Here is a 15,502-nt window from a genome sequence, read left to right on the forward strand (position 1 = left end):
TGAAGGTGACACATGGAAATACAGTGTTTGATTACATGTTTGCTGGCTGAAAATGTTGCTACCGTATTACAGCGCAGAACTAGCTAAGATTTAAGTATAGTCAGATTTGTAAATATAAAAGAGCCATCCAGGAATGAACACAGTAGTTAAGTAGTCATTATTTTTTTTTTACTGTTGTCAGTAAAAAGTATTGTGCTCAACAAGGCACCTCAAATTATTCTTTGACTGTCTGCTATATGTGTACCTTTGAGGCTGTGGTCAATTATTTCCCCTATTAATTTTGTCTGTGGGACCACTTCTTTTGCTGCGTCATAGAAAGAATAAAAGTAGCTTTATCCTGAAATAGCTTAGTTTTTTTTTCTTTTCTGAGACATGTCAAGCCAGGATTCTGTTGAACTAAATGACTCTTGGGGTAAGCTGCTGAAGGTGGGTCATGTTTTAGGCAGAAGACAGATGATGGGTCATACTGTCTGTGTACTGGATTAAGGAGTCATGCTTGCATGCAGTATGAGGGTCATTAATAAAAACAGAAAAGATTAGGAGGCCCATAACAGAACCTTGGAGTACTTATTTACCATTGCTTCCTGCTTAGTTAATAGTGTTAGCAAACTAAGTAGGGTTGTGGTAGGATATACTCAATGAGGAAACCATGTTGAGTGGTGGTGATAATTGGTGGTCTACAAAGTGGTAAAGGAATTGCTTTTGCATACATTGTTCTAGTATTTTGGATATGGACAGTACTGCAACTGGTCTATAGTTTGATAAATTTATGGTGTTACCATCCTTATGTAGTGGGGAACAAAGATAATTCAGAAAGCTCAAGTCAGGTCTGGTATTCCACTTGTAACTCATAGAGTGACAGGACTAATGAGAAATAGAGTGACAGGACTAATGAGAAACAGAGTACAAAGGATTAGTCCAGGTAAAACACTTTAGCTAGCAGATCTGGGAGGCTCTATCTCTGATGCCCTCCCTGTGGGAAGTATAAAGATGCCATGTTGAAGTTTCAAGTAGTTTATTCAGTTAAGTAGGTAGATGGACAAGTGTTCTTGTTCTTATGCTCATGTTCATTAAGTATATTAACACATATTCTATTGAATTCTAGTACAGCTTTATCTAACGGAAGTGTTTTCAGTTATATAATTTTAAGGAGGTGGAGAATGTTTCTGTGTTAAATGTTAAAAGGTTAGGAGTTAAATTATACTAATGATGTCTAGGTTAGTGGATAGTGAATGTATCTAGGAATGTTGGGAGATAGCCACTGAGGGAATATGAAAAGGTCAATAAGAATGTAAATTTGGTTGGGTCTGAAGTCAATAACCAGTCTAACACAGCAGCCTTATTATTAATTTTTTTTATACCTTTGTTAGGGCTCCACTACAGGTAGTCAAGGTGAGATTCCTCTAATGTCACTTGCCTACAGAAAAAAACACCAAAGAATATAATGCTGACTGCCATTTTCCATAGGAAATCATTTCCACTGTGATTTCTAAGTATATGCCAGCAATGATTCTCTTCTTTTGGGAAATTTCTCCCTTCTTCAAGTTGGTGCAACCATAAAGTTTGTATATTTAAGTTGGGGGGGGCTTGCCCCCCTGTAAAAATGCTTACATTTAATGTTTTCACCCTTCTGTGATTCAGACATTATTTTTCATTTATTCCAATGCTCAGGGTTGTGCATTTCAGCATATCATAGTAGAACCCTTTGTTTGAGTATTGGTAAGTTAAGTGAAACTGTTAATATTTATATTAAGACAGGAATTTAACAGTACAATTCTGCTCATCTATATTCAGATCACTTAACATGGCAGTTTCATGAGGGATGGTGTTTGAAATCCAAGAAAGAATATTGTCAATTGTAAATTTGTTGTTGCCTTTGGGATATGGACTGTGGTTATGCAAAACCTTTTATGGCTGTTATGATTAAGAAAAAAGATGAGTTCAACTTAGGGATAATATGTAGGTAAGATGACGGTTTTAAAATGTTTGGCTAGATAAAGCAAAACTAGCATTTGTGTGCGTGTGTGTGTGTTTCTGACCAGACCTACTAATATTATAATCCCTGGTGGAAGAATTTCTTCATCTTTTATGCTGGACTTTAACCAGGTTACAGTGATTGCTAAGATACTGGGTGTTAGGCTAGCTACGCAGCTCTGCCAACACATACATGTAGTTTTTGTGAGATGGACAGGGAGACATGGTACACAATTATTGTTAACTTGAGTGGTTTTGAATTAATAAACATAAAATAAAAAATGCATATAAATAATTTGAGTATTACTGTAATGATCACAGCCATAATTACATTGAAGTGATGAAATAATAAACTAATGTTATGTAAACCACCCAGATGTTTGTCACGATACTCAGTATAGAATATAAAAATATGGAATGAGTTTCTAGCCTACATGACTTATTTATTCAGAGTGAACTTCTAGAAGGAATGTATATCATGGTATAGGCAATTTCTCTGTAATTAGTAATCTCCATTTAAAGCTATATTTCCCATTTGTTACAGCTACCAACAGTGTTCCACAGGGCCTACTTCAGAAAGACAAAAACGCAAACTCTGGAACGCTCACACGAGCTTATAATCAGAAACTCGAAAGTGGTATTTTGGGATCACAGTAGAGTGAAGATCGGAATATTTGCCCTTTCCTCACTGTACTGCGATGTTGGGGTAGGAATATATATTTAGCGGGGAGTGTGGGGGGCAAGCCTCCCACAATACCAATTTCCAGTTTTTGATTATTTGCTCATGTGGGCGTTCGAGAGTTTATGTTTTCTGTTTTATGATATAGACCCGTTCCATACTGGTCTCTCCTTGGACCATGACTTTTAAGACTGTTTCTCGAAGATAATAAAAAGGGAAATGGGCTATGAATAACCAGATTTGCTGATGACTGCAAAATGGGTACAATGATTGCTTCAAAAAAAAGATGCTCATGTTCTTTGAGATAGTCTACAAAACTATATGACTAGTACAGTGGCAATGACTTCCTTTTTATGTAGCATTATGAAATGTAGCAAAGAAAAAAAAACATAAATTATGTTTACAAAACAAATAGCCAAATCATGAAAAAGTTACATCATCATTAAAAGATCTGGGGACAGCAGTATATCACAATTTAAAATTTGCCAGTGTGTATTTGCCAAGAAAAGAAGGTAATGGAGTATAGATAATTCTGAATGTCATGTCTAGCTACTCCAGGAAGACCACTCTGCCATTTTATACCTCGCTGATCTAACAATCAAATCAATTAGAAAATATTGGATTATATTTTGTAACTGTTGAATAAACACCTGAAAGAACTTGACAAGGTTCAATGACTTCTTATAAAAAAAGAACACAATGGGTTGGAAAACTACACAGAAAAACTGCAGAAACTCTCATTTCATCTCATAGTTTATTCATAGATTAGATTCATCGATTGTTACTAGGCTAACGACCTGGGGGTGCTGCCCTTCTCAGCCTCGCCAAGTTTTCCTGAAAGAATAATGATGTCCTGTGTCCAAATAGAACACTGAGGGCCAGGCATTTATAAGCTACTTCTGTTCATAAGGGACATGGGTGCCAGATCAGGGATAGTCTCTGGGATACAAATCTGTCTCTCCACTGTGTTCTGTTTTAAAGTCACAGACAAAAATTAACAGATTAAATCTGTCTGGTCTATACTGTAGTGTAATGTCTAACCCACTTCTACTTGAAAATCTATGCAGTGAATGGACTGGATGGGGAGCTAACACCACATCAGAGAACTTAATACTAAAAATAAATATCAACAACAGAAAAAAATGACATCCGCATTACAAAACATCATCTTCTAAGATTATGGAATAAGCTTCCTATTACAATCAAAAGAAGTCAGTTATTAACTTCCTTAAAAAATGTCAGAAATAATGTTTTTTATATATATATATACATATATATATATATATATATATATATATATATATATATCGTACTTATTGTGGTATACATAAATGCAGCACAAATCCACCAGTTCATAAAATAAATGCAGTTTTACTAGGATAGTGCAGACACTTCTCAAATAAGCAGGTGAAGCAAATGGAATAACACAAAGTACTTTTTTTATTATACCTCCACAGAAAAGAGAAACAGTCTTTTGTATCAAATCCACACAGGCTTTCCAACAGATCGCCTCTCTTCTTTCTGGATTCACTTGTCAGGAAAAACATCCAGGTTCATTCAAGTTTTCTTCCTCAATGTTTCCGGCAGCATTTCACCTAAAACCACTGTTCTAGCCCCAGGACCCCCTTCAAAATAATCCGAATTCGATAGCCCTCGTCTTATACATTACTTTATGGGGTGATTGGTTTTATTAACAAAATCATACAGGAACTTCATCTGCCTCCTCCTCCTCATCACCAAGAGCTCACTTTTTCCCATTTTCTACATGGGGTTGGGGTGTTGAGGCAACTTTCACCATCTATCTCAATTCAATGTCACTCTCCTACCTTTTTTGACAGACATGCCTAACTGTCACAGGTCTTCTCTCACACAATCCATCCATTTCCTTACTTGATGTCCTCATTTCCTCGTCTTTTTCCTATTTCTCCCAAATCTTCTTTACTGAATTGTCTTCTACTTTTTGCACATGTGCCTAAATCACCACAGTCTGTTCTCTTTGACCTTTTCTATTGCCTCTAGCTTCCTCATCTCCTCTGCCTTCACTGAACAGATTTCTGATAAAGCAGTACTGGTCACACCACTGTTTTGTACATCTTACTCTTCAGCTTCTTTGGTATTCCTCTGTCACAAAATATCCCTGACACTCTGCACCATTTGGCTACAACCATATAATTCCAGCTTTGACCTCCTTATTCAGACTTCTCTCTCCTCATACACTCTTTCCAGATATTCTCCCCTTCCATCACAATTTCCAGTTTCTTCTGATTCCCCCATTTGTTGCCATGACAACTGTCTTGTTTGTACTTTATTTCATCCCATGTGCCTTCAGTTTTGCATTCCATTCCCTTATCATTTGCTGAAGTTCATTTTCAGATTCTGCTTGTAATGCATATCATCTGCCTACAACAAGTTTATTGATCTCTCCCTCTGTCTACTTTGCTAATGCAGTCTATCAACAGTATGAACAGCAGTGGGCTCAAAACTGAAATCTGTTGCACACTGACTCCCACACGGAGCCCCTCAGTCTGAACAATGTTGGTACTTCAGTCAAACTTTCTCTGCATAATATACAATAAATCTGGCTGCCTTGAATTAACAGTTCTATTTACACCAGGTAAATAAATAGTTTTAGTTACAATATTTACAGTAACAGTTTTATTTTCAGCAACACTATTTACATTATTTTATGTCAATTTTACATTACTTTGGGATATATCCTGGTGAGAACCATCCCAAACTATGTTAATATGTACAAAAAATATACACACACATATATGTAGATATATATATCTCTGAAAAACAGAAGCCCTGGATTGGAAAAATGTTCCCAGAGATTAAAACTGCCTTTATATTCTGTGAAGTGGTCCAAATGTCAATCATAGTACAGAACTGCAATTTGTGTATAAATGTCACAGTGCACCAATATGACTATGGAGACATTTGTTTACAGTTTTGCAGAAAGTGCCATCTGTCACAGGTATTTATCACCCTGCAACCATTTGCACAACCTGCATTAGTCAATGAATTGAAAAGCAGTACTGTGGGTCTGTTGATTCTGAGGAGGTGAGCTGTGATTTGTTCAACACACTGTAAATGCAGTAAGTGTGCTGGGCTAGCCTCACAATGAAGATATCAAATTGTTACTAAATGTGACTGAAAGAAACACCAATGAATGCAGCAACTGATTAACCATAATCTATTAACATCATATGAAGGGAAGAAAAATGTACTGCTGCAAAAGAGAAAAAAATATGACTCATTTCAGCAACTGACCTTTTGGGTTATCTCTACTGATTCCCTCTCTGACAACTGTTTGCCCTTCCCACAGAACAGCCCACAGAAGATCAAAAGGTCCACAGCTGATCTGAATCACTTCACCAGGACTGTCCACTTGGGTCCAACTGGCACCTTCCGGATTGTGGTGACTCACATCTTCTCTGTAGAAGATCTACATAAAACAAGGAGGGAGACATTACAATCCATTTCTAAAACAAAGAGAGAGAGGTGACATGACTGAAAGAGTCGCATGACCAGCAGCACTACAATAAGAAGGAACAACAGGCCAAGTGGCCACATAAGAGGAACTTATCAAAAAGTTGTTCATTTATTTATGGTTTTTCCTATTTTTTTTTTTTTTTTTTTACAGAAAACATGTCAAGTGTATAGAAGGACTTAAAATCAGAGACATGTCATTTAAACGTATATTAAACAGACTCAAAAGGGATAAACATATGAAGAAAAAAATAAACTTACATACTCAGAGAAAATTATGTGATGTTCACCTAGGTAACTTTAACAGAAGACTGCACTGGATGGTAATCCTGACTGGCTGCAACTTTATTCACACTCTACTACAATTATACCCAATTGGTTTCAGAGAGATAAATACATTAACTTCACACAATTAGGTTCAAGGAATATTCACAAAATAAATAGTTCCATGAACAATGAAGCATTCATACATATTTGACCAATCTTATATAAGAATACTGGTATATTTCTGATGAAAGTAAAACGTCTTCTTTATTTAAAAGTTCTTTCCTGTTCTTTACAGCATAAAATGTAATTAGCAGTATCTATTTTTTTTTCAAATACAGTACCCCAAGATGACCTAAGCAACACTTATTACAGACTTATCCTACGAATTATGTCATGAAAGCTACCATAACTTTAACAGCCAAGATGCCGGTCTAAACATTTTTTCTTGGAGCAACACAACTGTTTGACAATCACACATGATTTGTGAAATGAATCCAAGAATTACAGTGTGTGTGTGTGTGTGTGTGTGTGTGTGTGTGTGTGTGTGTGTGTGTGCATCTGAGAACACATGGTCACATCATACATAGAAACAAACAAAATACTGGAAAAGAGACACTGAAAACCTCAAAACTTGGCCAGCAGGCAAACCAATACCAAAAAGCCCACAAACTGCAGCAGAAATACACAAAATGCATTTAATTTTAAGCGCTTTTCATTGCTCAAATGAAGCAACTTCTTCAGAAATAAACACACATTTTTCCAGCAGTGTTATATAAATGATTAGTACAATCACATGATGAATAAATCAATTAGAAAACAATTAAGTAAATGCATTACAATTAAGTAGACCTCACAAGTGCTTTAAAACTACATATATTAAAAAATTCTAAAATTCCTATCCATCAACTATTAAAGTTTAAAACTCGCTTACAGTGGAAGAAAGTATTGTAAAATCAATACTTATAATGATCTCAAAAGAATCTCTACTTCACAGATCTTTAACAAGTAATGAATTACTAAGTGTTCGTCACACAACATAAGAAGTCGGAAATGATTACCGTTTCAGACTTCTAGGTTTTAGCAAACATCCGATATTACAAGCATCGTTTAAGCCTGGAAAAGAAAATGCATTTAGATGAATTTGCCATGCAAGTTCACGTTCCTCTAAAAGTAAATTAAAGGGGCCCCCTCTCATATCTACTTGAATCTGGTCAATAGTTTTAAACATGAATTTATGTCCTTCATTGTAAACAACATGTTTTGCCAAAGGGTTGTCTATTTTGTTCGTAGAAATTGCATAAGTGTGTTCATAAACTCTGTCCTGCAGTCTATGCTCGGTTTTGCCCACGTAGAATGCTGGACAGCATACACACACAGCTACGTACAGAACAAGTTTAGAATTACAGTTAAGTTTTACTTTAATATTCAACTTGTCGTCATTGATAGAAAATGTGTTGCCAACCTCAATGAATCTACACATCCTACAATTACCACACATATTCATCCCTGTATTTCTAACTGTGTTCCAGTTGCCCCCACTTTCAAGGAGGTTTTTGAGGTTGTGACCTCTCCTGAAAATTATATTAGGTAATAACCCTAGTTTGTCTAACAATATACTGTCATTAGTGATGAACTGCCAATTTTTGTATAATATGAATCTTACCATACCACTGTCAGTACAGAAAGTAGTAATGAAACCATCTTTAAAGTTCAAATCTCCTATTTGTATTGTACCTTGTACTCTAAATAAGTTGCTGTCAATGGTAGACACATCTATATTCCTATCTACGTGATTCAAATGGAGAATAGGAACCAAAAGTCCGATCCGCCTTTTTTCAGAAACTTCACAAACTAGCGGTTGTATTAGGTTGCTAGGGTAACCTCACTGTTGAAACATACAGCTCAAGTAGTCACATTCTACTTGGAAATCAGATTCAAGTGTAAACATCCTTGCTGCTCTAGTCAATTGCCCCTTGACAATTGATCGTTTCTGATGAAACGGATGGCAGCTTGAGAAATGAAGGAAGGAATTACAATACGTGTGTTTCCTAAAAATCTTGGATACGTATCTATTGTTAATCCTATCCTTTGATAACTTGACATCTAAGTAATCTATTGTGTCCTTGTGATATGTTGCTGTAAATTTGAAGAATTCCGTAGTGGTATTCAAATAGGAAATAAAAGACTTAGCCTGTGTATTGTCGCCACTGAACAGGGTGAAAATATCGTCCAGAAATCGTGTGTACAAAATTAGGTTTGCCTTGTGGTGGGGAATGCTGAAAATAAATGTCCTCTCCCAGTATGCCATGACAAAATTGGCAAAACTGGCACCACAAGCCGACCCCATAGCCACACCTTGTTTTTGCAAATAAAATTTTCTGAAGAAGTTGCTTCACTTGAGCAACGAAAAGCGCTTAAAATTAAACATATTTTGTGTATTTCTGCTGCAGTTTGTGGGCTTTTTGGTCTCGGTTTGCCTGCTGGCCAGGTTTTGAGGTTTTCAGTGTCTCTTTTCCAGTATTTTATAAAATACAATATTAACACAATGTAGCAGTCTGCTAATTCAAAAAAAAAAAAAAAAAAGCACGCTTGGGGGTGAAACCATTCATACATGGCAAAACAACCATTTTGTAAAATGTTCATATAAATCTAAACTATATACATTGACATAATTACAAATACATGAACAGGTTCAGCCAAATGCCACGTAACTTGCCAAAAACATACCTGGCATATTCTTTTATATAATTTCTTCTTTCGGCTTTTCCCGGTTAGGGGTCGCCACAGCAGATCACCTGTCTGCTCATGATTGGCAGTGGAGTTTTACAGTGTCGAGTTGCCAGCCCAACCTTCCACAGAAGGCACACACATGCACGCACTCACGCCTAGGTCCAATTTAGTGTCCAATCCACATACAGCATGTCTTTGGGATGTGAGAGGAAATCGGAGCACCCAGAGGAAACCCATGGGACCACAGAGAGGACATGCAGACTCCACACAGAAGGCACTCCAGCCGAGGATCAAGCCGGAAAACCTCTTGCTGTGAGATGGCAACGCTAACCACGGCCTCCCATTCTTTTATATAATATACAGTTCTTGAATACAAAATACATGGATATCAACTTATACACAATTTATTTATTAATTTATGTTTTGATTACCCAGCTGTTCAACTGGGTCATGGACCATTTTCAGTGGGGACCTAAGGAGAAAACAGTTGTTCAACAAGAAGTTGTTTCAAATGTACTATGTTAACAGCGTACATTACAGATCCACAAGATGCTTTCATTCCTACAGTGGAAGTACTGTAATCACAGAGAATAACACAAGGTACTTTCTGTCTTAAAAGTATCACAGATTGCAGAAGTATAATGAACTCTTGCACATAGATAAGGTGAGAATGTCATATTATAAAATATATTGTTAGTATACCTGCTGTAGGCACATACATTTTGTCATGTTTATTCAAAATATGATATCGCAAAATTTCCTTAATGCAGGATACCCTGCAGCAGCCATATAGCTAATCACAGTGTAATCTATGCGTGTGTGTGTGTGTGTGTGCGTGTGTGTGTGTGTATGTGTGTGTGTCTGTTCACCTGTATATTTTAACAATGAGATATAATGCATCATAAGACAATGTATGAATTTATGCAATCTAAAATAATATGCTGGGTAAGCTCTCTCAGTTCTGAGCCAGAATTAAAAGGTGCAAGTTACTAGACTAATACAATATTGTTTTAGTTCATTTTAAAAGGTTGCATAGTTGCTGAATGTGATGATGTAAAATATTGCCAGCTATGCTAGGAGAAGTAAAGCAGTGGATGTGTAACATATGCCAGCACAGCTAGTTGGAATTTAGCAAATAATTAGATGTTATTTAAATATCAAACTGATTTGTACAGATGCTTGTGCTGAAAATGTATTTGTAAAGTTGCTTGTGTTCAAAATGTATCAACAGTGTGTCCTGCTGGACAGAAAAAGAAATTGTCATATATTATTGTAACTGTTGAAATGTATATATTGCAACAAAGGATACTGGAAGAGAAGAGATTAATCACAGTCCAGCTGAAGCTAACTTTGAAAAATCTACTGAAATTAATTATTGGGCCTAGGCCATAAAGATATCTCACAGTTTTGAATGAAGCCAGAGATGCAATGTCTGTAAGAAGTATGGTTTGTTAGTCTCTGTAGGAAGAGCAGAAGTGTTAAAATTGTTTTACAGCTTCCAGATGCTGCAATAAACTTTAGCAAAGCTCAAGATTTGTATTGTAACATGTCTGCTAAATCCTGGCAACTTCTAGCCAAAGGAGTAGTATGGGAACCAGAAGTCATACGACCAGATGTATGTGATGTCATTCTGTAATCCATCACTAAAAATGGTGTTTTAATAATAGGTGAGACTGAAGTCTCAGAGCACTCTGTTTTTGGAACCTGACAAGGAATGACCCCTCACCTACTTCATCTTGTCGTGCTCTAGTTAATGAACCAGGAAATAGTAATTCTTTAAAGCAGTCAGGAAAATATAGTGAGACTAGTTAAGTACTGTTTTTCTGTATCTGTGTAAATCTATTCAACTGTGTTATTTTAATATTTCCTGTAATTTAAAACTCTGGTGTTTACTGTAAAATATTTAGTATTTTCATGTTCTTTTACTATTTATTATTAAATATACTTAAACTTTTCTTGTGGCTTGTCCTTTAGAGAATATTATATACTTTGAGAGGACTTAGATCTAGTTGGTGACACTGTGGCCACTCCTGAAAGCCTTACTGCATTGGCCAAACACTATCATTTGTATTAATATTAGTTTCACTCAGTATAATTGGGTACCCTTATAAGAGCCTTAGAGTAGCTAGCTTTGGAGTGTCTGGTGGCAATGTGACTATGTTATAGTCTGGGCAGAAAGGAGTATAGATAGTAAATCTGTGCCAGTCTTTCCCAGGTGTATGCACGAGTGTGTGTGTGTGTGTGTGTGTGTGTGTGTGTGTGTGTGTGTGTGTGTGTGTGTGTGTGTAAATCAAATCTTAAACAATGTCTGTCTGTCAGCTGCTTGGAGCAGGGACATGAAGCACTGGTTTCAGAGAGAGAGAGTGGTGGAAGACTTTGCTTGGACACTCGGCTGAGGACTCAACTCTATAGCTGTACCAGTGGGGAGTATTACTGGAGATCTGGAGAGAGAGGGAAAACCAGCCCCCACACTGAGTGTGTTCCTTGTGTGTTGTTAAGGGAAACTGTGCTTAATGCAGAAAGCTTCAACTGGAAATACTGGGTGTATCCATTTTTGTTTCAAGTGAACATCTCTCTCAAGTGTCAGTGATGAGGATTCAAACCCCTTGATTCCTGGCCCAGAGTGGGGACATCACATATTGGTGAGCAGTGGTGTGGATATTAATTGTACTTCTCTTACCAGTTGTCAGTAAAGGTGTGTCCTCTCAGCAGCCACAAGGTAAACATTCAGACTTTCATTTCACAACACTTTTATTTATTATTTTGTTAGTTTAGTCAGGAAACGCAGGCAAAGATGTCAGCAGAGGATTATGGCAAGCTGACAAAGAACCAGTTGGCCAAGGTGTGCGAAGCCAAAGGACTGATGCATGCCAACCTGACTAAAGAGAAAATGATTTCAACCTTAGTCGTAGCTCAGACCAGCAACCAGAAAGATAACCAGTCTGGTGATGGGGATGTGCAGCCCTCAGAAACAGGACAGTTCAACTTTTCTTCGGAGGACTTAAAAAAACATCTGGAGTTAAAGAGACTTGAACTGGAGGCCAAACATTTGGAATTAGAATCAGCAGAGAGACTGTGGCAGGCAAAACAGATGGAATTAGAATCAGCAGATAGACTGCAGAATTTGGAGGCTGAAGAAAATGACAGACTGTGGAATTTGGAGGGCAAAGAAAATGAGAAGCAGTGTCAACATAAGAGGGAGATGCTGACTCTTCGCCAGGGTCATGGAAGTAATGGGAAAGGGAATAACTGAACCCCAGAAGCAATAAAGGTCAGTAAATTTCTTCCACAGTTTACAGAGGGTGATAATTTTGATGGTTTTATTCATATATTTCAAAGAGTATGTAAACAGTATAATGGTGACCAAGGGCTCTTGACACACTTACGCCATGGTAAAGCTGTAATTGCCATTTCCAAATTGTCTGATATTGATTGTTTAAACTATGATAAACCAAAGAAATGTTTACTTGAATGTTTTAAGTGAATACCTGAAGCTTACAGAAAAAAAGTTTCTTAAGCATAGACACAAGTCAGGTGAAAAGCGTGTGTGATTATAGTGCTGAGTTAAGCACTTATTTTCATAGGTGGGTGTCAGGTCACCACTTTTGAAGGGTTAGCAGACCTTTTGGTGAGGGAACAGGCCCTTAGCACCTTTCCTGAGGACATGAGAATCTGGTTGGAAGACCGAGAGTGTAACTCTGCGGATGAGCTGTGGGAAAAGGGAGATCTCTACTTAGCGAGCAGGGCAACACTGCGCAAGAAGGAGATACCCAGTGCTGCACATGGATATAAGGGAACCCATGGTGGACAGCCTAAACCACACCAACAGAGTCCACCAGTAACAGAGGAAGCCACTAGTTCAGGTTCATGGCCAGGATCAAGGGTTAAATGTTTTAAATGTGAGGAGTGGGGCCAAGTACCATACAGAACAAAAGGTGGGGAAGTCAGCAAGTGGGAATAACAGTATGCCAGTGGTAAGCTGTCTGGAGACAACAGGGGTACCAAATTATCACCACAGTTTATGTCTGAGCTTAGTGGACGGAAAATAGTCCACTGCTAAGAGAGACACTGCATGTGAAATAACCATTGTAAAGCCTGTAGTAGTTAAAGAGTAGTAGTACTTGCTTGGGCAGTACACTCCAGTCAGAGCTTACGGAGGGACTCCATTCCAAATGCCTTTTGGCCAGGGCTCACCTTGACTGGGAGGGTGGAAATGGAAGTAAGCAAGTAGGTGTGTTTGAGAATATCCCTGCAGATGTCTTGATAGGCAATGATTTTGATAATGCAGTACCTTGCGTGCATGCAGTTACACGCAGTCAAGGTTGCTAGCCTGGGGGAGACCCAGACAGATCACACACCTGAAGCTGGTGAGGTGGCCGTTTCAAGGAGGAAGCCACCCTGTAGCAGTGAGCCTGAAGGTGAGCCATAGCTGCCGGTAGGTACTGATGTTCCCTTGAACACAGTGACTACAAGGGCAGAGGTGAGTGGCAGTACCCAGGCTGACACTGAGGCACCACTGTCAGAAGATACCAGACTTCCTGTGGAAGGGGAGCTGGGAAGAGTTACAAAGATAGAGTTGGGACAGGCTCAGCTCAAAGACCCTACACTAAGAGGCTTGAGGGAGGTAGATAGCGAGGAACCTGATTCTCAAGGAAGAGGGGAGTCTGTACACTGGAACAAAGGGTTGCTGTATAGCGAGTGGACCCCTGAGGGAGGGCTAGAGGGTGAGGTAATACAGCAGTTGGTAGTGCCTACAGCCTAACATCTGGCACTTCTAGCCATAGCCCATGACATTCCTGTTACAGGTAATATGGGCATAAAGCGTTCCAAGAGACATATTATGCAGAACTTTTATTAGCCTGGGATTGCAAGGGATGTCACAGGGTACTAACAAACAGTGTGTCAGTTCTTAAGGTACAGAGTTTGAATCTTTGAAAGTGCCTTTCGGGTACAGTATACAGGGTATCCCTGGTGTTTAATGCTCCCCAGTCTCCCACCTTTTTTGCTGCAAAACTTTGTTCCATTAGTTTTTAAGTGCCTTTAAGGCACGATATAAAGAGTTATCCCTGATGTCTAGTGTCCGCTTCCCTCCCAGTGCTGCAAGATTTGCTTATTAGTCTCAGAGAGAATGGCTGTATGAGAGTCCCTCTCTCATACACACACACACACACACACACACACACACACACGCGCGCGCGCACATACAACCCCTCCCTCCTGAACGCACTCACAGAAATACTTAACCATTCTCCCATACAAATACACACACACACACACACTCACACACACACTCACACACACACACACACACACACACACACACACACACACACACACACACACACACACACACACACACACACACAAACACACACACACACACACACACACACACACACACACACACACACACACACACACACACACACACACACACACACAGTCTCTCTCTCTCACCTTACACCACTCATAACTCTACAAACACTCACACATACAGCCATACAAATAAACACAAGCACACACACACACCCCAACACTGTCTATCTTCTATACTCACTGTCAATTACCTCTAATGTGATGGGGGAACACAGGTGTTTGACCATGTTCACTGACATGGGAAATGAATATATCTTATGCAGGCATTTCTGTGGGACAGTACATGGCTAATTAGCACAGACCACTCCCTCAAACTGGCTCACTGATATTTACAGTAGTCTTTGTGGTGTAGCATGATGGTAGGGCTATCTCCGATTAGGAAATGGTTATCACGATGTGTACACCAGCCAAACACCTCACAGTAACCTTTCTGAATTTGGCCGATGTCAGGGCTAGATACTTGGTGACGTAACCAATGCTTGCAGCTGATATGGTCACATTGACTAATGCTGATAAGACACTTTGGACCTACACAAAAATGGGAAAAGTGGTTGATGATGACAACAACATTCTTTTGTAAAGTACTTTTCCATTCTCTGATCACATTTTTTTCTAACCTCCTCAGAGTGATTTTTTTTAGTTATCCTGCAGTATTGTCACACCCTACTGATTATCTCTTTTTTAATAGTAACATCTTTTCTAGACTCAATTAAAACCTCCACCAAATTTGTTCTTTCACTCAGCACAGTACCATCCCTTATAGGTTCACAGGTGTATACTAGGCTAATGACCACTGGGGCCTTTGTAAGCCTAGACATGCAACTGAAATGTATCCAATGAGTTATTGTGCTTTATATGTCATTTTAAGGGAAGTACACTAGCTATGGCATGATTTAATGGCTGCTTCTGTCTATTAAAGACATAGGTGTCAGACCAGGGATGAATTTCTGAATTCCCATCTACTGGTCCATATTGCACCTGAAT

The 15,502-nt window shown here is 38.5% G+C and overlaps 1 protein-coding gene across 1 annotated transcript in view; it reads right to left on the reverse strand.

The window, feature by feature from the left end:
- The window catches only part of TECPR1 (tectonin beta-propeller repeat containing 1), a gene marked incomplete in the record, with an annotated part of 1,181,271 nt that overhangs the window by 959,336 nt on the left and 206,433 nt on the right, over window positions 1–15,502 (reverse strand). Inside the window, 1 exon segment of the mRNA XM_044089712.1 lies at window positions 5,927–6,101. Within this exon segment, the coding sequence (XP_043945647.1) occupies window positions 5,927–6,101 (175 nt within the window).

The sequence above is a fragment of the Protopterus annectens genome, chromosome 12.part0 (assembly GCF_019279795.1).
Source record: "Protopterus annectens isolate FY-2018-M chromosome 12.part0, PAN1.0, whole genome shotgun sequence".
NCBI classification, from domain to species: Eukaryota; Metazoa; Chordata; order Ceratodontiformes; family Protopteridae; genus Protopterus; species Protopterus annectens.